Source organism: Trichomycterus rosablanca, chromosome 9 (assembly GCF_030014385.1).
Source record: "Trichomycterus rosablanca isolate fTriRos1 chromosome 9, fTriRos1.hap1, whole genome shotgun sequence".
NCBI lineage: Eukaryota > Metazoa > Chordata > Actinopteri > Siluriformes > Trichomycteridae > Trichomycterus > Trichomycterus rosablanca.
In genome coordinates, this window is record NC_085996.1 from 18,197,848 (window position 1) to 18,214,121 (window position 16,274).

At 39.0% G+C, this 16,274-nt stretch overlaps 2 protein-coding genes and 1 pseudogene across 5 annotated transcripts in view; 2 read left to right on the top strand and 1 right to left on the bottom strand.

Moving 5' to 3' along the window:
- Window positions 1-879, bottom strand: part of vta1 (vesicle (multivesicular body) trafficking 1) — a 49,952-nt gene extending 49,073 nt beyond the window's left edge. Inside the window, exon 1 of one of the 2 annotated variants that reach the window (XM_063001209.1) lies at window positions 680-879. In XM_063001209.1, the coding sequence (XP_062857279.1) occupies window positions 680-770 (91 nt within the window). In that variant the 5' untranslated portion in view covers window positions 771-879. The remainder of the gene's footprint in view (window positions 1-679) is intronic. The other variant, XM_063001208.1, reaches the window with a different exon arrangement.
- Window positions 880-1,223: 344 nt separating this feature from the next.
- Window positions 1,224-12,045, top strand: LOC134320564 (uncharacterized). Of its 3 annotated transcripts, XM_063002011.1 has the most exons (4): window positions 1,224-1,470; window positions 7,854-8,249; window positions 8,687-8,786; window positions 12,004-12,045. In XM_063002011.1, coding segments are annotated over exons 2-4 (495 nt in total). In that variant the 5' UTR covers window positions 1,224-1,470; window positions 7,854-7,855; the 3' UTR covers window positions 12,005-12,045. The 3 variants fall into 3 exon arrangements, with proteins under 3 accessions (XP_062858081.1, XP_062858080.1, XP_062858079.1); XM_063002010.1 differs by lacking the exon at window positions 12,004-12,045 and having other exon boundaries at window positions 8,687-10,961; XM_063002009.1 differs by lacking the exon at window positions 12,004-12,045 and having other exon boundaries at window positions 1,404-1,470; window positions 8,687-10,961.
- Window positions 12,038-15,128, top strand: LOC134320839 (G1/S-specific cyclin-E2-like; annotated as a pseudogene).
- The last annotated feature ends 1,146 nt before the right edge of the window (window positions 15,129-16,274 follow it).

Consider the following 16,274-nt stretch of genomic DNA (forward strand, 5'->3'; position numbering starts at 1 on the left):
TGCCCAAAGAGGTATACTATACACTAATCAGTCATAACATTAAAACCACCTCCTTGTTTCTACACTCACTGTCCATTTAATCAGCTCCACTTACCATATAGAAGCACTTTGTAGTTCTACAATTACTGACTGTTGTTGACCACTGCAGTCTTAAGCAAACAAATCTAAGGTGGTTTAAACAGCGTTGTCACACAAAATAAGACACTTTATTATTGACCTAGTTAAATTAGTCACACCTCCGCCTGTATATGCTTTATTGTATTTGTCTTAAAACTATTTATATAAATATCTGTATAGACGACACCCAAATCACTGGAACTAACTAACTTTGAGTTTTAATTCTGATCTAATTATGTAATCGTAGAAACACAATGTTACAATAAAGAATTGTATAATACAGTACTAACAGGACAACTAGCTGGCGTGTATTATAATACTATTTATTACAGCTAAACGTTATTGAAGCTAACTCGTTACTGTTAATTGCTTACTAAGCTTGTACCAGAAGAAAGTCAAAAACGAATTCGTGAATGGTTGTGTTATTAACAGAATGCATTAGTTAAACTGTCATCTTTATAACTTCGTTAACTAGCTGGCTGGCTTGCTAACACTGAACTGAGTTCAGTAACCAGTCAGTTAGCACAGTGTCTAAGCTGAGGAAGTAAAACAGCACACTCACAGTAATACGCAACGACGGGGTCTCTGTTTTCATGTTCCTGTGCGGTTCTTAAATGGTGCTGAATTAATTTTAATTGCGGTGGAAGAGCCATACTTCACTTCCACTAAAACCACCCCAGCTTCCACAGTAAGAACATAAACACAAAAGATGACAAGTGCAGGAAAACCCTCCGCCGCTTCCGCGTTCCATGCGCCAAACCCAGCGTCAGCGACACCTCTCGGTTCGGAGGATGAGATCAGAACTCAGAAACGCTTCATCAAACCCACTGCGAGTTCAGGCGTGGGGTTTTCAACAAGCTTTTGATCAGGTGCAGCCCCGGTTCTGGACTGCTTTGCTGGGGGTATCAAGAAAGGTGTAAAGTAAAGTAAAGTCCGACAGATTAGCTGCTACTAACTAGCAGCTAACTGCTAATAAAATAATTTTAAAAATATTAAAGGTAAGTAATATTAAGCAACGAATCACCACGTTAAGCAAAACGTTACCATGTGGAAGTGAGTTTAAACTCGAAAAAGTGTTTTAAATTGTCCTTATATGCATGGGCGGATCTACCGGGGTGGCATAGGGTGGCACATGCCACCCTAAAAGAAAGCCTTGCCACCCCTGCTGCCACCCCAGTTGGCAGCAACGAATTAAAATAAAAGTTATGGCCAATTTGACATTTACAAGCGAATCTCCAATGTCCGACTGCAGTGAACGCAGCACGAGATAACGTCAGAGAGGCGCAGCGCGTCAGATTGGCGCGAAGCGAGGGAGCCAGGAGTCGCGAGGAAAGGAGACACGGGAGGAAAAAGGTAAAAACTGAGTAACTATCTATCAAGAAATTAAATTATAATGAAAGCACAGTGCTAGTATAGTTGCGATGCTGATTTTGAGATGTTAAAAATCAGGTTGAAGAACAGTTGCCATGGTGATGGTGGACGCTGGCGCATTTGGCTGCCGCTACCGTTACCGTATTTTATTGTATTTTTATCGTTTTTCGTTTTCATCTTTTTACACACCTTGTGGATCTATTTCTTTTATGTTACTTTTGATACTTTTATTTGTGCTTTTGATACTTTTTGTTCTTTCTACTGTACATCGCGTCTGCGGCCGGTGGTGAACGGTTGGGTGAGTTTTCCTGGGATCGGCACAATGTTGAACTATTCCGTTGACCAGCTGAGGAAGTTCAACAACTGCACTACTCCATCGTGTATTTCAGTCATCAAACAGCTTGGACTCCTTCGCCGGCCTCGTTATATTCACAGGGGCTCCCGGAGAAAGCTTGTTTATCTTCGAAACGGTAACGCTATTCCATCCTTCTGGTCAGCCGTGCGCACTGTCGCTCCGCAAACACGTCATCAGAGCGCTGCTGCCTTGCACACCAGTAGCGGTGTAGTCTCCATGACAACGCTGTCCACGGAGTGGGATGGGAAACGCGGAGTGGACTTAGCAAATCTCCGTTCTCTTCCTCGTTCCTCACAGCCAACTACACAACAATACCACTTGAAAATGGCATTGCTTAATGTTCGTTCACTCAACACAAAAAGTACTGTACTCAGTGAATTTATATCTGACAGTGAACTAGACTTTTTCTGTCTCACTGAAACTTGGCATAAACCCTTGGATTATTTTACGTTAAATCAGACCACGCCAATGGGATACTCGTATATTGATGAACCTCGTATGGAAGGGCGAGGTGGTGGTGTTGCTGCAGTCTATAGGGATGATATTAAAATAACCACTTTGTCTTTTCCTGCTGCTCTTTCTTTTGAACACCTGGCTTTCAAGTTGTCAGGGCCTACTCCTCTGGTCACTGCTGTAGTTTATCGTCCGCCAAAGCCAAACGCTTCCTTTCTCTCTGATTTTTCAGATTTTTTAACCCAGCTTAGTGCCCTCTCATCCTCTGTACTGCTTATGGGTGATTTTAACATCCATATTGATGACAACAACTGTAAATTTGCCAGGGAATTTTTGGAATTGTTACAGTGTTTTAATTTCACACAACATATAAATTTTCCAACTCATAAAAAAGGTCATACTCTTGACCTTGTCTGCTCTACTGGTGTCCTAGTTCATCAGCCGTCCAGCCATGACCTTACTGTCTCTGATCATTTGACAATCATCATGGACATTGAGGTCACTAGGCCCATCACTAGAGCTAAACGTAAAATATCCTTCAGGAATCTTCAATATATCTCTCCCTCTGCTTTCTCAGATTCTCTTGTTAAAAAGATGTCTGTCTGTCCTGTACTGTCTAGTAATTCATCTGACCTTGTCGATTACTATAATGACATACTCGCCTCATGTCTTGATGAGCTGGCTCCTTTGAGAACCAAATTTGTTTCATTTAGTCATTCTGCACCATGGTACACAATTGAGCTTCACCAAATGAAATCCCGTAAACGCCAGCTTGAAAGACTTTATAAGAAAACCGGTCTAACAGTACATTATCAGATTTATTCTGATTATCTTCAACATTACAAAGACGCTCTTACGGCAGCCCGATCCACTTACTATTCCGAACTCATACATGCTGGATCAACAAATCCTAAGACTCTCTTTTCCACAATAAATAAACTTCTCAAACCAGTTGACAATACTACCAATTCCTTTACAGTTGACAAGTGTAACTCTTACCTCTCATTTTTTCAAACAAAAGTTGAGAATATCCACAATTTTCTGACAGTTTCCCCTGTCATCTCTGTTTCTCCGCTTATCTCACCTCAATTTATTACCCAGCCTCTGTCTCAGTTCTCACCTGTGTCTCATTTGGACCTATCTGAGATCTTAACAGGGATGCGAAGCTCCACTTGTGTTTTGGATCCTGCTCCATCAAAACTTGTTAAGGGTTGTTTTCCAGTTATCTCATCACTTATCACAGAGATAATCAATTCCTCTCTTAGTTCTGGCTCAGTCCCTCAATCACTCAAATTGGCTGCTGTTACTCCCATACTTAAAAAACCTGGACTTGACTCTAACATTATGAGTAACTTTCGGCCCATTTCCAATCTTCCATTTCTGTCGAAAATACTGGAACGTGTTGTTGCCTCACAGCTCAAAGATCACCTAAATTCCAATAATCTATTTGAATCATTTCAGTCTGGTTTCCGCCCCCAGCACAGCACTGAGTCAGCCCTCCTCAAAGTCACAAATGACCTTCTTCTTTCCTCAGACTCTGGACAAATTAATATTCTCGTCCTCCTTGATCTTACTGCAGCTTTTGACACCATTAATCACTCCATTCTTCTGTCCCGCCTTGAATCCTCTGTCAACATCACTGGTACTGCCCTTTTGTGGTTAAGGTCATATCTCGTAAACAGACAACAGTTTGTTAATATCAACAATTGTAGTTCTGCCATTGCTCCACTGTCCCAAGGCGTTCCCCAAGGCTCAGTGTTAGGTCCCCTTTTGTTTATTCTTTATATGCTCCCCCTTGGTGACATCATACGTCGGCATGGTTTACATTTCCACTGCTATGCTGATGATATTCAGCTTTACATCTCCTCCAAATCCATTAATACTGAACTTCACTCCACTCTGACAAATTGCATCACTGAAATGAAATTGTGGATGAAAGCTAATTTCCTCAAATTAAACTGTGAAAAATCAGATATGATCATCGTAGGTCCTACAACCCTGGCAAAAACCACAAAAAATTTTCAAATTACCATTGATAATGACACTTTGTCTCCGTCTTCTAACATCCGAAATCTTGGTGTAATTTTTGATAGCAACCTCTCTTTTGACCGCCATGTAAATCACATCACCAAAACTGCTTTCTTTCATCTAAAAAACATAGCACGTCTACGTCCATCACTCTCCTTTTCTGCCGCCGAAACCTTGATTCATGCTTTTATTACATCCAGAATTGATTATTGCAATAGCATCCTTTATGGTACATCTAACAAAATCCTAAAAAAACTTCAGTATATCCAGAATTCAGCTGCTCGCCTCCTTACTCATACTCGCTCCCGTGATCATATTACACCTGTTCTACAAAAACTTCATTGGCTTCCCGTTGCTCAACGCATTCAATTCAAAATTCTTCTATTCACTCACAAAGCTCTCCATAATCAGGCCCCATCCTACCTCACCGACCTGCTCCATCAGCACATTCCCTCCCGTAGCCTTCGCTCTTCTGAGGCTAACCTACTGTCCATACCCTCTAGGACCAAGCACCGGACCTGGGGTGACAGGGCCTTTTCCATAGCTGCTCCATCTTTATGGAATGCTCTCCCCAAACACCTACGAGATTGTCCTGACCTGTCCAAATTCAAGTCACTTCTCAAAACTCATCTATTCAATATGGCATTTAACTTGTAACAACACGAAATAAATGCTTTTATTTTTGCTATTCTTTTTAATAGTTTTTATACTTAGATCACGACAGAAATGTGAAGTCCTAGATCCTAAAACTTGTAAAGTTTTCAGTTTCCTGATTGCATGTAAATCTGTCCTGTTTCTGTCTAATTTTAAGAAATTGTTCTATATTTGTTGTTCTCTCTCATAATTTAGCTAATTTTTAATGAACTGTCTTATGCTGCTGTCTTTGTTTTTATCTTAATTATTCTTGATGTTGATGTACTATTTTGATTTTGTACTATGATTTGTATGGTGTATGTACGTATTTGTTTTGATTATTTGTCTTATGTAAAGCGTCTTTGAGTATCTTGAAAAGCGCTATATAAATAAAATGTATTATTATTATTATTATTATTATTATTATTTCGCTAACTATACACAGACATCCCAAGTTGCAAAAACTAATTTCAGGGAGGTACCCCCGGACCACGACCCTGACCCCCTAAGCCCAAAAAAAACAGCTAAAAAACTTTTCGCACACACCAAAGGATATGGGTGATAACAGAACTTTTAGGAGCTGCTAACTGAGCTACTAAGTTAACTGTTTGTGTCACAAACACATTAATGTGTACTACATAGTGCACTAGATTGTGTGAAAGATTGTATATCAGATAACGGATTTATGTTCCCTACATAGTGCACTAGACAGTATATTAGACAATTGATTTATGTTCCCTACATAGTGCACTAGACAGTATTTTAGACAATTGATTTATGTTCCCTACATAGTGCACTAGACTGTATATTAGACAATTGATTTATGTTCCCTACATAGTGCACTAGACTGTATATTAGACAATTGATTTATGTTCCCTACATAGTGCACTAGACTGTATATTAGACAATTGATTTATGTTCCCTACACAGTGCACTAGATTGTATATTAGACAATTGATTTATGTTCCCTACATAGTGCACTAGACTGTATATTAGACAATTGATTTATGTTCCCTACATAGTGCACTAGACAGTATATTACACCATTGATTTATGTTCCCTACATAGTGCACTAGACTGTATATTAGACAATTGATTTATGTTCCCTACATAGTGCACTAGACAGTATATTACACAATTGATTTATGTTCCCTACATAGTGCACTAGACTGTATATTAGACAATTGATTTATGTTCCCTACATAGTGCACTAGACTGTATATTAGACAATTAATTTATGTTCCCTACATAGTGCACTAGACTGTATATTAGACAATTGATTTATGTTCCCTACACAGTGCACTAGATTGTATATTAGACAATTGATTTATGTTCCCTACATAGTGCACTAGATTGTATATTAGACAATTGATTTATGTTCCCTACACAGTGCACTAGATTGTATATTAGACAATTGATTTATGTTCCCTACACAGTGCACTAGATTGTATATTAGACAATTGATTTATGTTCCCTACATAGTGCACTAGACTGTATATTAGACAATTGATTTATGTTCCCTACATAGTGCACTAGACAGTATATTACACAATTGATTTATGTTCCCTACATAGTGCACTAGACTGTATATTAGACAATTGATTTATGTTCCCTACATAGTGCACTAGACTGTATATTAGACAATTAATTTATGTTCCCTACATAGTGCACTAGACTATATTAGACAATTGATTTATGTTCCCTACATAGTGCACTAGATTGTATATTAGACAATTGATTTATGTTCCCTACATAGTGCACTAGATTGTATATTAGACAATTGATTTATGTTCCCTACACAGTGCACTAGATTGTATATTAGACAATTGATTTATGTTCCCTACACAGTGCACTAGATTGTATATTAGACAATTGATTTATATTCCCTACACAGTGCACTAGACTGTATATTAGACAATTGATTTATGTTCCCTACACAGTGCACTAGATTGTATATTAGACAATTGATTTATGTTCCCTACATAGTGCAGTAGACTGTATATTAGACAATTGATTTATATTCCCTACACAGTGCACTAGACTGTATATTAGACAATTGATTTATGTTCCCTACATAGTGCACTAGACAGTATTTTAGACAATTGATTTATGTTCCCTACATAGTGCACTAGATTGTATATTAGACAATTGATTTATGTTCCCTACATAGTGCACTAGACTGTATATAAGACAATTGATTCATGTTTCCTACACAGTGCACTAGACTGTATATTACACAATTGATTTATGTTCCCTACATAGTGCACTAGACTGTATATAAGACAATTGATTTATGTTCCCTACATAGTGCAGTAGACAGTATTTTAGACAATTGATTTATGTTCCCTACATAGTGCACTAGATTGTATATTAGACAATTGATTTATGTTCCCTACATAGTGCACTAGACTGTATATAAGACAATTGATTTATGTTTCCTACACAGTGCACTAGACTGTATATTAGACAATTGATTTATGTTCCCTACATAGTGCACTAGACTGTATATAAGACAATTGATTTATGTTCCCTACATAGTGCACTAGATTGTATATCAGATAACAGATTTAATACGCGATGGGAAAAAAGGTCTGTGTCGCCTGCATGCACGTGTGTGTGTGTGTGTGTGTGTGTGTGTGTGTGTGTGTGTGTGTGCGCGCTCGCGCGCTCTTGGCCGCTCGTTCTAGATTCCGGGAGATTTTATCTGACTTGGGGGCATCAGGGAGCCGCTATGTATATGCGGGAGACTCCCGAAACTTTCGGGAGATTTGGGATGTCTGTAAACATGTAATGTTAGCTAGGTCTGACGTTAGTTCTGTGTAAAGTAGGCTATAAAAGCTAATATTGATTCAACGTCTGTCAAGGAAAACATTGAATGTTACTTTGAATCTTACAGAAATGAAGAGGAAGGGTAGCATACATAGTTTTTTCTCACCAAAGAGAGAGGCGACAGAAATAGAAAATGAACAACCGAGCAAGGTAAACAGTGAAGATGAGGTGGAAGGAGAGAGAGAAGAGAAGGATAAGGTGGAAGGAGAGATAAAAGAGGTGGAAGGAGAGAGAGAAGAGAAGGATAAGGTGGAAGGAGAGAGAGGAGGGCAACAGAAACGTGACAGAGATAGAATAGGCCAAGGCAACCAGGGACAGGAGGAGGTAGGAGAACACCATAGCGGTGAAGATATGGAGGAGGGAGAAAGCGAGAGACAAGATAACACACAGGGCTCAGACAGTGAAAGGGAAAGGAGAGTGCCTGAGCCATCACCAACGATCTCCAGTCGAGCTGGTCCACATGGTATGGAAATTGTTGCTGCATAGATTACTAAGTTACATATGAATAAGAACAACAAATGACAAAAACGGACATTTTGCTGTAAGGTGTATTTAAGAGACATTGCTTAGACTTCTTCAAATAAATATAAATATTCATGTTTGCTTAAATATGAATAATTGGGGAAACTTGTAAGTGTGAAAGTGTGATGAGATGGGGACAGAGTTTTAATATTTTGTGTACAATGTATTTTAGATCTATTGCTAAGGTTAAATTCCAAAATTACACAAATAAACCTAAAAATACTCTCCAGGCTAAAATGTTAGTGTGTGCTAACACAGTCTGATAGTTATAACTAATCAATGACAGTTCCAAATTGATTATGTTTTTACTAGTTGTTATATTGTATTATTAGTTCAGATGTAATACAGTTTGAATCTTTCCTCCCCTCCATCTTCTAGACGTATCCAAGTCCAGGTGTGAGGTGCCAGTGCAGCCAATGCGAGAGAGTTTCCCTAAGACCCTCCAGGGAGGAGCCAGGAGAAGCTTCCGCAGCGACTGGTACAAATCTCATCCCTGGTTAGAATACTCGCAATCCAAAGATGCAGCTTACTGTTTTGCTTGTAGGCATTTTTCCCTCCCCGATGCTCCAAGGACTGTTTTCACCTCATTCGAGGGTTATCGTAACTGGAAAAAGGCTACAATGAAAGACAGTGGTTTCTGTTCTCATGCCAGATCTGAAGGCCATGTAAATGCAATGTTTGCATGGACAGAGAACAAGAAAATTATGGATAAAAATACCTCAATGTTTGGACTAATGGATGAGTAAAAAAAGAAGCAGGTGGCTGAAAATCAATACTACATTAAAACATTAGCTGAAATTTTAGTTCTAACAGCCACAGAAAACATAGCACAGGGAGTATCTCGACTCAGAAAAAAGGGTGTTTTTCTGTCTGTGTTAGACTTGCTGGGTAACCATAACCCCATCATTAAAAAAAGACTTGAACAACAAGTTAAAAATGCAAAATACACCAGTAAAACAATACAGAATGAAATACTTGAGTGCTTGGCTGCAATGGTCAAAGAGGAAATCATCCAGGAAGTTAAAACGAGCAAGCAGTTTTCAGTTATTGTTGATGAAACTAAAGATGTTAAGAAAAAAGAGCAAATATAATTTGTTCTGAGATATTTTTACAACGGTGTGGTTCATGAGAGCTTTCTGGAGTTTGAAGTGGCAGAACACCTGGATGCTGCCAGCTTAAGTGACAAGATTATATGCTTCCTTGAGAAGCATGGGCTGGAGTACAAGAAAAACTTTGTAGGCCAGGGCTATGATGGCGCGGCAGTGATGCGCGGGGCACATGCAAGTGTTCAAGCAAAAATAAAAGAAGTAGCCAAACATGCCTTCTATGTTCACTGTAGTGCACACTGCTTGAACTTAGTTATAGTAGACGCTGTAAAAAGTGTGGCAGATGCAGGAAACTTCTTCTCATTATTGGAACGACTGTATGTATTCATGTCTGGGTCTTATGTACATAACAAATGGCTGGAAGTGCAGCGGGAGATGTTTGATGGTGCACCAAGGGAACTCCAACAGCTAAGTGATACACGTTGGGCCTGTAGGCACATAGCATGTCGCAATGTTATGGACAGGTTGCCTGCAATAGTACAGGTGCTTGAAGAGATCGCATCTGAGAACCATCCACAAAGAGCTGTTGAAGCAAGAGGGATATTGGCTCAAATTGATCTGAATTTTGCTGGATCTCTTGTTCTGTTCAAAAAGGTCCTGAGTGACTCCAAATTTTTATCAGACATGCTCCAGTCTAAAACAGTGGACTATGCCAAGGCTGTTGAACTTATTGAAGCACTTAAAGAGACACTGGTCCAGTACCGTAGTCAAACCTCTTTTGAGGAAATGTGGAGTAAAACACTAGATTTATGTCAGCGAAGTAACATTGATACAACTCAGCGAAAACCAAAGAGGCCAAGACAGACAACAAAGGTGCTTCAGGATACTGTCATCCACTCCACCTTGGGACAGCATGTAGTTCCAGATAGCAAACACACCTTTTGTGTCTCTGTGTACTATCCAGTTCTGGATAACATGATTGGAGAAATAGGAAGAAGATTTTCTAACACAAATTGTAAAATTATGCAGGGTGTCCAGGCACTAAATCCGTCAAGTCCAACTTTTTTGAGGGAGGAGGCTGTTCTGTTATTGGCTGAAGCTTATGATTCAAATATTGAGGATCTCAAACACGAGTTACATCAGACAAAAAGAGTACTAGACAGAAAAAAGGGGGAAAAGGAGAGTCCTACCACTTTAATGGAGTTCACTCAGTTTTTGGACCCATACCAGGATGTTTTTTATGAGTTGTTCAGGTTGTGTAAAATAGCAGTTGTTTTACCTGTGAGCAGTGCATCCTGTGAACGAAGTTTTTCATCTCTCAGGCTCATAAAGACTTATTTGCGGTCTACTATGACAGAAAAGAGACTATCAAGTTTGGCTGTACTCAGCATTGAATCAAAACGCACAAAAGCATTAGACCTAGATAAATTTGTTAAGCGTTTTGCTGAGCAAAATGGAAATCGCCGCATTCAGCTGTTATAGTGTTGTTGTTATTGTTGTTGTTTTTAATGTCTCTTTCGTATATACAGTATAAATCTGTTCAAGCTACTAAGGGACAAATGGGGAGAATGTGTGTTTCGAGTAAAAAATAAAAGCAATGTCCAGTACCTTGTTTGAGTGCCATGACCCATTTATTTCCACAGTGTATTTATGCTCACCTTAGTACAGCTCAGTCCATAGATCTTCATGGGTACGTTTTTCTTTGGATAGTTTCTTCTTGTACAAATGCTGGCTGCAACGCTGCCACTCTGACCCTTTTGAAGTGTGTACATACTATTTCTCATCAAACTGTGATTAAATTCAGTATAAATACGTCTGCCATATGTTGCCACCCCTCAAAAATTCCTGCCCCCCTCTCGCCACCCCATGAATATTTTTCTAGATCCGCCCCTGCTTATATGTAATACTGAGCTGTATTGAGCTGCTCGAAGCAGTCTGTTTTATATGACTCAAAGAGCCAATTAGAAATAATTCGCTAATAATTACCAGTCCGTTTCTATAGATTTACGTTTAGCTTCAGTGGGTCACGTCTCAATCCGCATATTATTTAACTAAATAGTAGGGCTAAAACAAAACGTTTAAGTTGAATAGGCATTGCACCAATCTGACATACCGAAGAAGCACAAACGCGTATAGAATGGGGTCTACAGGTGTCCGAACACCTTACCCTTTGCAACGTTGTTTTGATAAATAATGGTTTAATAATAATAATAAAAATAATAACAATAATATTTATTATTAGTAATAATATTTTAATTGTTATTAATTATTATTATTATATTATTATTATTAATAATAATGGTTTTCATGTTAAAAAATGTGTTTTTGAAGTTGTGATGGTAATGACAATTTACTTCAATTTCTTCAATTGTTCTTCAATTTTAGCCATCATTAAATCTTTACTTTGAAGCATGTAAACATTATTTTGACATAATCAAAAAAAAATTTAACACATTTTATTTTTCAAAAGTTAAGATGGTCAAAAGAGCCCGCAACTGAAGAATCACCCATAAATATTTTAATATGTACCTATATCTACTAGTGTACTGACTCGCTATGTTACCCTAGTTGGTGTTTGTGTATGTAGGTGTTTGTGCTGTCTGATCTGGAAAATTCTTCTTGCAAATATAACACTGTTTTGTTTTACAGAAATATCAGATAACTTTTGGAACCTGTTAGAATAATGCAAAGGTGAGAAAGGTTGTTGTAGCACAGCCTAAAAAGACATGGTGGAGATCAGTTTTACAAATATTATTATTATTTTTTTTTTTTAGATCCAAGAAGACCTCAGGAGAATCATCTAACCCTGCAGCAGCAGACCAGCGTACTGGATGTTTAAGGAAGAGAAAAGCAGAGGTAGCTAACTGGCTTGTTAGATTATTTGCAAAATGGGTTCAGTCTTTATATTGCTATTTTTCTCAGCCATGCAAAGGTAAAACCCCTGCGGCCAAGAAAGTAAATGCATCTGAAATTCAGGTGGGTGAGCTTAATATTTATTAGTAATATCCATTTACAACATATAATTTCTTTCTGTAAAACTATACATGCACTATTTCCATTATTAATGATGTATTAATGGTTGCATTAGCCAGTAAAAATGTATTTATTCATTTTTACTAATTGCATACAGTGGGGCCAAAAAGTATTTAGTCAGCCACTGATTGTGCAAGTTCTCCTACTTAGAAAGATGAGTGAGGTCTGTAATTCATCATAGGTACACTTCAACTATGAGAGACAAAATGAGAAAAAAAAATCCAGGAAATCACATTGTAGGATTTTTAAAGAATTTATTTGTAAATTATGGTGGAAAATAAGTATTTGGTCAATAACAAAAGTTCAACTCAATACTTTGTAACATAACCTTTGTTGGCAATGACAGAGGTCAAACGTTTCCTGTAAGTCTTCACCAGGTTTGCACACACTGTAGCTGGTATTTTGGCCCATTCCTCCATGCAGATCTCCTCTAGAGCAGTGATGTTTTGGGGCTGTCGCTGGGCAACACGGACTCCACAAATTTTCTATGGGGTTGAGGCCTGGAGACTGGCTAGACCACTCCAGGACCTTGAAATGCTTTTTACGGAGCCACTCCTTCATTGCCCGAGCGGTGTGTTTGGGATCATTGTCATGCTAGAAGACCCAGCCACGTTCCATCTTCAATGCTCTCACTGATGGAAGGAGGTTTTGGCTTAAAATCTCACGATACATGGCCCCGTTCATTCTTCCCTTAACACGGATCAGTCGTCCTGTCCCCTTTGCAGAAAAACAGCCCCAAAGCATGATGTTTCCACCCCCATGCTTCACAGTAGGTATGGTGTTCTTGAGTTTTTCTTCTTCCTCCAAACACGACAAGTTGAGTTTTTACCAAAAAGTTCCATTTTGGTTTCATCTGACCACATGATATTCTCCCAATCCTCTTCTGGATCATCCATATGCTCTCTGGCAAACTTCAGACGGGCCTGGACATGTACTAGCTTAAGCAGGGGGACACGAATGGCACTGCAGGATTTGAGTCCCTCTCGGCGTAGTGTGTTACTGATGGTAGCCTTTGTTACTTTGGTCCCAGCTCTCTGCAGGTCATTCATCAGGTCCCTCTATGTAGTTCTGGGATTTTTGCTCACCGTTCTCATGATCATTTTGACCCCACGGGATGAGATCTTGACCCCAAGGGAGATTATCAATGGTCTTGTATGTCTTCCATTTTCTTACAATTGCTCCCACAGTTGATTTATTCACACCAACCTGCTTGCCTATTGTAGATTTACTCTTCCCAGCCTGGTGCAGGTCTACAATTTTCTTCCTGGTGTCCTTCGACAGCTCTTTGGTCTTGGCCATGGTTGAGTTTGGAGTCTGACTGTTTGAGGCTGTGGACAGGTGTCTTTTATACAGATAACGAGGTCAAACAGGTGCCATTAATACAGGTAACGAGTGGAGGACAGAAGAGCTTCTTAAAGAATAAGTTACAGGTATGTGAGAGCCAGAAATCTTGCTTGTTTGTTATTGACCAAATACTTATTTTCCACCATAATTTACAAATAAATTCTTTACAAATCCTACAATGTGATTTCCTGGATTTTTTTTTTCTCATTTTGTCTCTCATAGTTGAAGTGTACCTATGATGAAAATTACAGATCTCTCTCATCTTTCTAAGTAGGACAATCAGTGGCTGACTAAATACTTTTTGACCCCACTGTATGTCTGCTCTTTTGTAGAACCAGCGGTACAAAAATAAACTGGCAGAGACAAGTGACCAGTCTGATTCAAACCACTTTCCACCGAGTGTCATGCCATGTCTCAGGTAAGAGTTCCAACATGATTACACTGCTGTTAGTACTGTGAGCATAATCAGCAATGCTCATTATGAGTTTTTGTGTCCACTTCCATCTGCTTTTGTGCTGCTAAATCATAAAATGTTGTATTTTCTTCTGATAGTTGGGCTGACTCGGAAGATGTGTGGAACAACATGCTGACCAAGGAGTTGAAGTACATCCATGATAAAAGCTACATGGAACAGCATCTCAGATTCAAACTCCTTATGAGAAGCAACATTCTGGATTACCTTACACAGGTTTGTGATTTAGAGTTTGTACCTGCAAAGTCATAGCTTCTTGTTGTAAAGGTGTGCAATATGCCATAACATTTTTTGACTTATTGCAAATGATTTTCTGGTTCTGTTTAGGTGTGTGAAGCGTGTAAACTTCAGTATGAGGCTTTTTACTTGGCACAGGGGATCTTTGATTGATTTATGATGACGCAGATGGACATTGGAACAAACCAGCTGCAACTAATTGCCACAGCATCACTATACATAGCAGCTAAAGTGGAGGTAAGTAAATGACTTTGCCATTATTTGTAATAGATTTTGAATAAATATGAAGCTAACACTGTTTTACCTCTCTTAATCTCAGGGCACCTACCTGTTCTGTATCTCACTCTGCAATGGGAGTGAGATACGGGACATGGAATGTGTGATCCTGAAGGCACTGAATTGGCATCTGCCTCCCCAAACAGCAGTTTCCTGGTTAAAACTGTACACTCAAGTCGACGCTTTGAGGGACTGCCATAAATTCTTTGTGTGTCAGTTTTTATACAGGTGTGTAACTTTTATACCATTTTACATGTAGTAATTACAGTACTGTGTAGCCATATTCATAATGAAATCCTCTCTTTTGCTGGATATGTGTATACTGGACATCACCTCCCTGGACTACCAATACAGAGTTCTGGCTGCTGCAGCGTTTATTACTTCAGCTCAGCTAAAACGGTGGAGAGAGTAACTGGTACGTTCATCAACTTTTACTATTACAATATAAAATTGCACCTAGCTTCTAAATAGTATTATGTAATGCCATGAATACAGCACACGAGGGACTGTAGTCAAGACCACTTCTGGTCAAGACCACGTAAAATCATTTTTAAATTGCCAAAATTGGGGACAGTAGCTGAGGTGTGTGTGTATGGTTCTCTATGTCAGGTCTGCAATGGGACACTATCTCCACCTGTGTGGACTGGATGGCTCCTTTTGTGAAGATGTTAAATGGGTACAGCTGGACGAGTGTGAAGGAGTTTCCACTTTGCTTGTTTTTTATCTCACCATGTCAAAGTTCTAAGCAGTGTTTTTTTTTTTTTTTTTCTATATTTTCTTCAGCAGGAACAGCAGAAGAACCCAGAATGAAGTCCTTAACTGTGCTTTAATTGATGTTTAGGGTCGAGGTAGGTATGATTGACTGGGTAGGTATGATTAGTCGCTGTGGTAGGTATAATTCACTTGGGCGAAAGGTAGACAGGTCACAAAGCAAACACACACATACATACATACATACACACACACACACACACACACACACACATTTACATTTACACCCCAGGGCATTTTTAGTAGCTCCAATCAACCTGACTTCATGTCTTTGGACTGTGGGAGGAAACTGGAGGAAACCCATGCAGACACAAGAGAATATGCAAAATCCACACAGAAAAGACCCGGACCGCTCCACCTGGGTATCAAACTTCTTGCTGTGAGGCGACAGTGCTACCCACCGAGCCACTGTCCTGCCCTGCTGGAAGAACTTGTAATTCTGTATATAGTTCTGAATGCAGAAATTAAATAATAAAAGCTTTTAGTATAACACTGTTGTTTGTACAGTTATTTAGTTACTAGTTATTTGTAAATGTTAAATTATAGTAGGGCAATCTGTGTATGCGATCAAAGTTTGGGTGCTGATGCTGAATGCTGTTTTTAATGCAGATTTCTGTTAATGTTGTGCACATACTCTATCTACTCAAACAAATGTGGACCTTACCAAGAGTGTGTTAGGCTTGCCAGTGCAGTGGGCATTATCAATTGGGGAAGCAGGCAATAGACTCTTTAGACAAAACCACAACAACAGGAAGGTTTAAAAACTCTGTGCGTGCAGATCTCACAT

Coding starts and splice junctions, on each gene's coding strand:
- LOC134320564 (XM_063002009.1), top strand. CDS start 9,574: ATGCGCGGGGCACATGCAAGTGTTCAAGCAAAAATAAAAGAAGTAGCC.